At 37.5% G+C, this 10,638-nt stretch overlaps 1 protein-coding gene across 1 annotated transcript; it reads left to right on the top strand.

Moving 5' to 3' along the window:
- The first annotated feature begins 5,356 nt into the window (after positions 1-5,356).
- Positions 5,357-6,776, top strand: LOC145769529 (uncharacterized). The gene has a single exon (XM_082581178.1). The coding sequence runs from the start codon at positions 5,393-5,395 to the stop codon at positions 6,518-6,520; it is 1,128 nt and encodes a 375-aa protein (XP_082437304.1). The 5' UTR covers positions 5,357-5,392; the 3' UTR covers positions 6,521-6,776.
- The last annotated feature ends 3,862 nt before the right edge of the window (positions 6,777-10,638 follow it).

The following is a 10,638-nucleotide window of genomic DNA, read 5'->3' as shown; positions in this document are numbered from 1 at the left end:
AAAAGAGCCTTGAAAAAAAGAGTAAGTTTATGTTTCTTTATTTATCTTTAGTGTAAGCAATGATGTCAGTTTGTGAAGTGCGGTTTTGACAAGAGAGCGCTGTGGCAGGGTGACCAATTTGGCTTTTTTGAAGCCAGATTTTGAGAATCTGGCTGTTTTTCAACTCCCTTGGCTTATTTTTTTTAAATAAAAAAAGCCAGAAAAATTAGGCTTTTTCTGGCTTTTTTTCATGTTTCATCGATTTTTTGTCAACTTAATAAAAAGCCAACATAATTTTGGCTTTTTTTGGCTTAATTTTATCTTTCCCGTTTTTTTTAGAAAAAAATTCAGTCAGCGTCAGTCGGAGCAGTAATTTCTAACTTATATTTAGTTATAGTGTCCGACCGAATGTCGTTTTGAAGCCGAAACGAGAAAATTTTCTAGTTGCTTGTCTTTTCATTAACTATGTTTCTGCGTTGTCGCTGAAGTCAAAGTTCGGTGGGACACTATTTGGTTGTGCAATTTTTATATATGTATGTTTAATGAATACTAATTGGCCTTTTCTTGGCTGTTTCAGCTCTTTTATACTGGCTTTTCCAGCTATTTTTTTCTGGCTTTTTTTAGGCTTTTTTTGTGACTAGGTCTGGCTTTTTTTGGTGAAGACAGGTTGGCAACCCTGCGCTGTGGAGAAAATATTTGCTCATTCAATAAAGGGGTGTGTCAAACAACCACTGAAATATGTTACAGAGAGAGAGAGAGAGAGAGAGAAACCTTTTATACTTTTATTACAGAAAAAAAACGTGGTTGTGGAGTCAGGCTGTTTCCTCAATATGGAAAATCAAACTCAAATTTAGAATTTGACATAATTTCCGTCATTCTGGCTTTTAAATTTTCGAAAAAAATTATGCTGCATTTAAAATAGGCCCATGCCAAACACAGCTGTTTGCTGCGTTTTAGCGGTTTTAGCCTTTTTAGTATCTCAGTAAGCAATAGCCCACAATCAAGCTTTGTTGCTTCTACCTTTTTTCTAGACCTTTTGCTATGTTGACGTGTATTGTTTCTCTGTGATGGTCAGAAATAAAAACAAAGGAAGCTTTCTGTCACAATTTTTTCCAGAAGAAGGGGTAGGCTACCGTAGAAAATTACCAAGCGCTCTCTTTGAATATGCTTGGAGTCGATGAGATCCTCTAAAACTTGATGTTGCTTTTTTTGATTTGTCACATTACCACAAAATGTCCACAATTAATTGATATCCCTATGTCAATGGGTTGTTTGTCAGAGCTGCTTAGTTCAGTTCAGATCAGTTGTTTTTATTTCTGACCATCATATCAAAACAATACACGTCAACATAGCAAAGGTCGAGAAAAAGGTAGAAGCGACAAAACGCGAACGTTAAAACGTGCTTGTGATCGAAGTAAGTTATTGAGTTGAAAAAAAAATTGGCACGGTCGCAACACCTTCAGAAAAATTTAAGATATAAAGGAAAAATAAAAAAAAAATGTTACAAAACAAATAAACATATTATAACTTTATTAGCCTACATAACTTTGTCTTTAGCTGATATATTTAAGATTTGTATGGACAGTTGCTATGAAGATCGGCCATGGTGCGTTATCAAGAGTGCTGATGGTCGTAAGGGGAACACGTCTTGATGCGTTTAGCTCATAACAAAGAGCAAGGCAGGCAAAGAAAACCCCACAAAGAAATCCTACCACGTGCAAAGCCATTTCAAGCGCAACGCACCAGGCCTTGCACGATTTACAAAATAGATAGGCTATAACTTGACGACATGAAACAATGACAAAAAACGAATAAATCAAACTAGCAAAAAACAACATCATCATCTTGCGGAAATTCAATTATACCCAGGGAAGTTATGTCTTGCTTAATGCTTATAGCCTACCCTTGAAGTATAAGCTGCGCTACAACCAGTGGCGGAAAACACAGAAAAGTAACTTTACAGTAATCACGACGTAATATTTTCATTGATAGAAAAAATACTGCAAAAACGAAAAAAAAGAAGGCAAACTTAACGGTAGGCACTTTTACGTATTGCACTGCCCGAAAAGGAAACCGCAACCATGCGTGACATACGACATCGCTGACGTTGGTAGCGCTATCATGCGTGACATGACTCAACACGTGCTTAACTGGTCGTCTTTATCGAAAGATTTTGATACAAAGAAATTTAACTGCATGCATCGCCACAACCAACGTTGCCTAATGGTTAGGGCAGAGGAGTAATAATTTCGATTGCATGGGTTCGATTCCCACCCTCTGCTAATACTATTTTGTCTTCTTCAACTGAACTGAGTGCAAGAAGAATCGTAGTGACTGCAAACAATGGAGTTTATGAGAAAAGTTGTGACTAAAACACCAGTAATGTCATAGACATATACGATACGCATGGTTGCGGTTCCTCTTCGGGCAGTGCAATACGTAAAAGTGCCTACCAAACTTAACGACCAGTAGGCCTGCCTGGAGAGCAAATATCTTGCAATTGAATGTGATTTAGAATTTAGGTTCAATTTTAGTCATCAATCATTAAAAAAATAATTAAATCATAAAACAATGATTAAACAATCATTAAATATAAAAAAAGTGTGCATTTTATTGATGTTTTCATGGGTGGCCATTTTTTTGGGTCACCCTATAATTAAGTTAATTTGTCGCCGACATTTGTTGGCATGTTGGCGCGTTTTGTGACCGTTGGGTTGTATGCTAACTAAGTTAGAGATTGAAGAAACTGATACCGTAGCGAATCATTTTCAATCCTAACACTGGTGTGTTCTACTACGAATTGTGTTCATTTTATCTGTTTGATAACTTGAAGAAGTCAGGTAAAAGTACGGTACCGTATATTCATACTGTAAACCACAGTTTGTGAAGTTGTGAATCAACGTCAAAACGTCAGACTGCTAAGTGCTAGGCAGCGCCAGCACAGCACGTAAAATTAAATCCTACCTAGCCTAATTCTTGGTCTCAAAAATTCATATAATCATGCTTATGGGCTCAATAATACTTTAATGCTAATTTCTTACTAGAACAGAATGAGTGCTATGGCCAAATTGAAGTCATAGGTCTACAACAGATTAGATTTATTAATTCTTATAAAAATGAATACGGTAAGTAGCCTAAGTTCTGGTGCTACTTCTAAGCTTCAATTAACCGATGCTTAGTGACTTTACTAAACTTCCAATTCATAGGCGTAGCCAGGGGGGGCGAAAGGGGCCATGGCCCCCCCCCAAAATTTTCAAAGCTTGGATTCCGAAGTTAAACCCTTTGTTGAAAATATATTATAATTTGTATAAATTTATATCGTTTTTCAAGACATCTGGCTATTGACACCCCCCAGGACTTGTTTTAGACACACAGAAAGACACCAATGAATTTTGCAAATTGTAAATCGCGCAAAGTTTACGCGATTTACGCTTCTTTTAACTAATCTGTGGAAGCAATTTCAGAATCGCTTACTCTGTTGGGTTTTTGTGTAGCTGAGTTTTTTGTGTTCTCTAATTTTATTGCAGTTTTTGCACGTTCGTGTGTAACAGCTACCTTTAATAAGTTAATAGCTGTTTATCTGCCTATAAATTTCATACAAATATTACCCTGAAAGTGTTTCCAGAAAGCGCTATAATCCATTATTTGAGTGTAATTTTGCAAAAAATTTTCGGATGAGCATGCCCCCCGGACCCCCCTAGAATACGCGTGCCTTCGCACGCTCTAACCCCCCGCCAGCTTTATTTCTTCTCTTGCTTAACCCACCAGGATACGCCACTGCACATCAGGTGGCGATGTCTTAAATCAAACACTTTGTCGTTCTCTTCATTCATCAAATATTTGGCCCCCCCAAATTTTTTTTCTGGCTACGCCACTGTGCCAATTGTTGCTGACTGAACGCAAAATGAGCCAGGAGAGGCACAATGTTGCTTTTGCAACGTCACAATTCCATTGCTTAACAATTACTACGGTAAAAGAAAGACTCCTTTTTGACGTTTGTATTGTATTGGGCGCAAATTAGATTTTGAAGACAGTGTAAGTCACAAATTTTAATTTTTACCAACCGATTTTTGCGCCCCTATCAATGTGGCGCCCATGGCTCGAGCCATGCCTGCCATACCCTAGGTACGGTACTGCACAAGACATATCAATTTTGGAGTAATTGATCGAATGTAAGCTTGTGTCATTTTCAAATGCAATCTGCCAGATAGGAAATTCTGAAAAGCTGTCCCATTATTTAAACAGCCTACTTACAGTCTAGCCATTAGGCTATGTAGATTACAGTCCTAAACGAGATTCACGCTACCAACTTAGCCTATTCATACAGCGAAAGGACTGTTCATTTGTCAATCAGCTGACGAATTTCATGAAATTACAGGAAGATCTTCACAAAATTAGAGAAAGCTGGAAAGAGTAGGCAACTCGCAAGCTAAATTTGTTGTAGGAAGTATAAATTAAAAAGAAAAAAATTTTCTGAGAACGAAACGATCCTACAAAACCGCTTCACCGGCTCAATCATACAAACGAAGCTTATTGCAGGCTATGTTGGAAAAGATTCGCTAGCTGTTAATAGTCTAATTATAGCCTACTACATAATCTACTATTCAGGCACGTTTTAAACATTTCAAAGTTTTTCCACCTTTTCCCGTTCATTGACGAGCTGGTAGGCCTATTGGCCTATCGACCATTATAGTTCGTAACCTAGTATCTTTTTCGTTCAGGCCGCGTTAATGACGTAAAATAAAAAGAATAAATCCATCGCGGGCCGTGTGTTTGAGACCCTTGGTTTGGTTGTTGCTGTGTTATATTTTAATTTGAGTAGGCTATCGTTTCTTTTGCCTTCCAACAAAGAAAAATAAATTGAATGGAAATAGATCTTCCCTTGTCTACAACAGCATCGCTTCTTCTACTTTCGTATGAGACAAGATTGTTCAAATTTCAGGACAGGTGATGGAAAACCAGGTGAGTGTAGCTTTGTCTAGTGCTGCTATTAGGCCTATCATGTATTCCATTTGGTGCCTTGTAAATGGGACATTCAAGAATGACATAGTCAGCAGTTTGTTCCTCCGCACTGCATTCGCAGGCCGATGAGGGAGCCAAACCTCACTTTTATATGTTGGAATGGAAGCGACCGACTCATGTTCGGATTCTGTTGAGCTCAACCCAATTCGGCTGGGGCAGGTTCATATACGAAGAGGGCATGCCACCTGGTGAGGTATAAAACCATAGAGTTTTGTGTCTTCATGGGCTGGAAATAAAAAGAATAAACAGCATCGCTGTTGCAAAATAAATTACTTTAGTTACGTCACAGTGGTGTTTGCATTTTAATGAAAATGTGAAGTTTATTTTAATTTACCTAATATGCGAGAGAGGGAGTTAGAATATTTTCTGCAATAACAGATTTGGAAACAAAATGTTGCTTTTCTTATGTCTTTGGCAGCAAAATCTTTTGCAGTCTATTCTTGCATTTTTGTCGTGGTCAATTCTGCATGTATTTTTTACTGTCAGTTTGGGTCACATTACTTTAACTGGACATGCCGGGCATTGCTGCCAAAGCAAAGGAGCTAGAATTGTGGGACCTTGTAAACAAAGAATGATCGATTCGGTTCGTGCCTTGTTAGATTTAACCCATTCTTTGATTATTCCTTGCTGGGCCGCTTTTTTACTGGCTGCAGGTCAACACGATGTGGAATCTCATGCATTTCTATATCTCGCTTGCTTGGGTTACAACGTTTACGCGCTTTATTGGGCTTTAAAGGAATTTGCCGGCACTCGGCATAGAAGTTTTCCCTATTTTCTTCAACACGACAATCCTAACCCAACTGGAAAAAACAGGTTATTGCATCTTACCCAATGCTTTCTGACAGCAGCTGTAGTAGCAACGAGCATCAGAGCATTATCTACAGAAATGACTCACTGGCGTAACTCTGTTGTTCCTCTGATGATGGACATGCACCCCTCTTCTAGTTGGAATCACCCTACCAATGTGCAGCGCAAGGCTCTTTCGCACCATCTTTTGGGCAAACCGTCCGACATAGCTTGGATTTTAACGCTCAACTTGTTTGTGCATGAGTTTCCAAACATTTTTTTCAACTTTATTAAGTTATTAAAGCTTTCTAATTATACAAGTAACCAAATTCAGCAATCTGCCTGGACGACTAATGACTATCCAACTGATGTTGAACAAGCCGGTGCGTTAGGAATTTCTGCTTGGAGACGAGAACGTGGTGGTATAGCAACTGAACGTGAACCCATCATACAAAAAACTATGGTGGAAGGTTTCTTGTCTAAGTTACATAGATTTACGTTTGTTCTTGTTCGAATAATTGGTGGATTTATTGCCCTAAATAGAATTTTAATGACAGAAGCACTTGTTCGTGACACCGGCTACGTAGCGTCAGCACTTTTGCTTCATGGGCTGGCAATATATTTCTTTGGAGGAATAGTTTCTTACACAGCGAAGATGGGTGGGAAGAGGGCTCCAACAAAAGGCATATCTTGGCAACTGGCAACCGCTGTAAACGATGATTGGCTTCGCTAAATACATAATGTTTCTAATCGTGTGAAACAAAAGTAGAAACTGTTTTCATGAAGTCTTTACAGCTTCAAAATAGAATAGCCTGCAGAATACAGTTGAGTTGAATAATGATAACCTAATTTACAAAAAGAGAAAATATTTTTGCTAAAAGAGATCTCATCAGAGAAAACAAACAAATCTCTCAATACATCGTGTTTTGTCGCTTCTACCTTTTCCAGACCCCTGTTATGTTATAACAAGTGATAGTTTTTGCTTTGATGGCCGGAAATAAAACATGAAACTAAACCAAATAAAGCTACATCATATCTTGTGTTCAAACAACGACTAGCAGAGTAGGCTACATTGCAAAGCAGCGTAAAGAGAGATGGATATTTTGGTTAATAGCAATTAGGTATCGGCGTATCGCCACTTTATTCACGGACGACGGATTTGTGACAGCCTACTTTGTTTAAAACGTTTGAATATTGAAACCAATTTACTATGAAAAGTAGTAGGCTACGTCGTAAGCCATATTATATTCCAATGGAATTCACGGAAGACGGATTTGTAATAGCCTACCTTATTTAAAACTTTTTGATGAAACGTTTTGCTTTGGAAAGTAGTCCATCGTAACGACGTAGGCAGTAGGCTACTATTGATCGGGGAGTTCAGAGGGTAAGCTTACTTTTGAACCCGAGATCATTTTAGAGGCTCGTAGCTTTCCGAAGGGGCCCGGGAACTATCGTAGTGTGTTTTTCTTAAAATTGTCTTCGTGTGGGGTCCGAGAAATGCAAGGATCATATTGGTACCGGGCCCAAATTATCCTTTCAACGGCCCTGGTCGTAGGCTATATATTATATTTCAAAGAAACACAGCGCGATAACATAATATTTTCGTCGTAAAAGCAAAGCTGTAAATGCTTAAAAGATGCTTTTACACCAGCTTAGTGAGTTAATCTTTAATAAAAAGTCACCATGTGACTTCTAACTTATTAAATAAATCGCATTTGTGTAACTGCGTTTGACTTTTGCATTGTTGACAAAGTCTGTTGTTTGGCATGGTTCCTGTTGCAGCAACCTTTCTTTGTCAAGTGCATGTAGTTTTGAATTGTCAGTATTTGCAGCTTTCATTAGGCAAGCCACAGCAAAGTAGACTATGTTGGTCATGGCGAAAGAGATAGCTTTACCAGGAGATGTATAAGTTCAGAAACTTGTCAGAACTAACAAACATTAAAAAAAATCAGCATAGACCACCACAGCTTATTTATTGTCACCAAGCCTTTTTCCACCGATGTATGGTTATAGATCAGTTCAGTTGTTTTTATGTCTGACCATCACAGCAAAACCAATAGGCCTACACATCAACATAACAAATATCGAGAAAAAGGTAGATGCAACTAAACGCGAACATTAAAACGTGCTCGTGGCTGAAATAAGTTATTTAAGTTGAAAGAAAATTGGCACGGTTGCAACACATTCAGAAAACTTTACAATCTAGATATTAACGACCTAAAACAGGTCGTTAATATCTAGGGAAATTAAAAATGGGGAATAAAAAAGGAAGTAGAAGAGAAAATAGAAGGAAATAAAAGGAGAAGTAGGGAAATAAAAAAGGGAAATGTGGAAATATAAAAAAAGAAAAAGTTACAAACAAAAATAAAAACAATACCAACATATATTCAGGCAAACACATCTTGATGCGTTTAGCTCATAGCAAAGAAGGACAAGGCAGGTAAAGAAAACCCCACAAAGAAATCATTCCACGGGCAAAGTCATTTCAAGCGCAAGGCATCTGGCTTTACATGACTCACAAAATAGTTATAACTTGACGATACGAAACAATTAATTGGTTAATTAAATCCTTATCCTCAGATTGGAAAAGCTTCTTGCAGAGCTTAGTCCTGGCAGTTTTGCACACTTGGAGAGGTTTTGAAGCACTGACGCAGGCCCAGTCACACTGAGATTGACAGAGTGAAGTTTCCGGTTGCTGAAGTGTTGTTGCCGGGAATTTGTTCCATCCATTAGACGCCGCTGATGGGAGGCGCAACCAAGTGAGCCGAGATGGAGTGATTATCACGTTCAACTTTTATTCTTCGCATCTATTGTAGCTTTCCTCAAAAAAGAAACGGGTTAAGGTAAAGGTGAACAGTGAACACTTGAACACCAATACCATTATTGTTTGCCTACTAATCTAAAAGTTATCTACCAACTTTAAGTTCACCTCCTGGAATTCAATTTGATCTATACCAAGAGAGCAAATTTAGCAAAGATAGGCTGTATGAAAGTTTCAAAATCATGGTGGTAAATGAATACGTGACCTAGCCTATACAGTTTTTTCGCCAAGAGAAGAGTTTCAAGTGGAAGGCTTCGGCTATTGGTTGTTTTGTTTGTGCTTAAATCTGACACCAGGCTATAAGCTACAACTAAAAAAAAGTAGGCTATAATGCAGTGGTTTTCAACCTTTTTGTCTTGGTGGACCCCTTTTGGTGTCTTCGAAGCGGTCGCGGACCCCTCAAAATTTCAATTTGAAATTTTGGTATATCGCGTTTCTTTATGGAATCATAATTATGTTACATAAGTTTCAAAGCAACACACAAAAGAATTTGTTGAATTCGCAACGCACTTGACGATTGATGAGATTGACGAAATTATGTTATGACTTATGAGCTATATGTTGGCACACAGGATCAAACATCGGTAACGGTAAGCTATATGCTCATTTGATGTTTTTCTATAACTTTTATCAAAAGTTAATAGAATACTTGCGACTGTTACAAAGAATTTCTCCCTTTTTTCATTTGAAATCAATATTAATTCGTTATAATCACAGTCATTGCAAAACTGTGAGTGGTGATAGACTGCTGACTAACGTTTGTATTTCTAAATTAATCATTGATCATCACTCTGTTGTCTTAAAAGAATTTAGTTGAACATAGCCAACATAGCCTTATTAAAAGGTTTAAGTAATTTATATGATATTTTAGTTAAGAAACCAAACCTTTGTGCAATGTCCTTTGCAATTTCAAACGACGCACCAGTGCGTTGCGACTTACAGTTTAAGAATCACTGTAGGCTAATACATAAACAAAGCTTAACATCTTCAAGTTTATTACATTTACATAAACATAAAACTACGCAACAAATTAAGTATCGAACGTTTTCGACATCACAAGATGTCCTCTTCAGGAATAATATACATACAAATTAACTACATCTGAAAAAAATACAATGGTTAACTAAATCTATAAACAGAAAAAGACATAGTACTTCTGACTAGCTCAAACTCAACGATATAGGCTCCACGAGAATCAAAGGTAACTGCATCAAAAGGTGTTAAACAGATCACATGATATGGTAGAAAGACAAGGTGCGAAAAACTAATTTTAAAATACAGAGAGCAAGAAAGACGAGCCGCAAGCGTGCAATTGTCTGTTCAAAAGTGGATTGTGACGTTTTATGTACAAGTATTCCAAGATCTTCGTTTGATACTCAGACCTGCCTCTAGACATGATCTCAAACTGCTTGATAGAAACGTTATTTTGGCATTCTGTACATGGAATAATGTGATCTTTAATTGCGCTTTTCTGTATACAATTCAAATTCAGGTGTTCCCCAGCTCTAGTCGATAAATGTCTTGTTGACATACCGATGTATGTCAGGCTTGCATCACGCAAACAACTGAATTTATAAACGGCATTAGAACATAGAGCAAAGGGCGTAGGCGACTTCAGCTGAAAATATTTGCCTACTTTGAACGTTCTATATACAGGGTAGGCCTAAATGTCACAATCAAATTTCTTTTTGACAATTTTAGCTAGATTTTTTTGAAAATCTTAATGAATCTTTTCCCAAGAATGGTAGCCTATATCAAAAAAGTTGCTAAAATCGTCTTCTTTTTTCTTCTTTTTCTGTATTTTTTTTCAGATGTAGTTAATTTGTATGTATATTATTCCTGAAGAGGACATCTTGTGATGTCGAAAACGTTCGATACTTAATTTGTTGCGTAGTTTTATGTTTATGTAAATGTAATAAACTTGAAGATGTTAAGCTGGATCACGTTGCTCGGCTTCGTATGCCTATGGTTCAACAAGACAAACTCTCTACTGAAGCTCTAACATCAACAAAGCACAAACAATTTTTAAA

This window comes from Aplidium turbinatum, chromosome 4 (assembly GCF_918807975.1).
Source record: "Aplidium turbinatum chromosome 4, kaAplTurb1.1, whole genome shotgun sequence".
NCBI lineage: Eukaryota > Metazoa > Chordata > Ascidiacea > Aplousobranchia > Polyclinidae > Aplidium > Aplidium turbinatum.
This window is presented reverse-complemented; position numbering and strand designations above follow the sequence as displayed.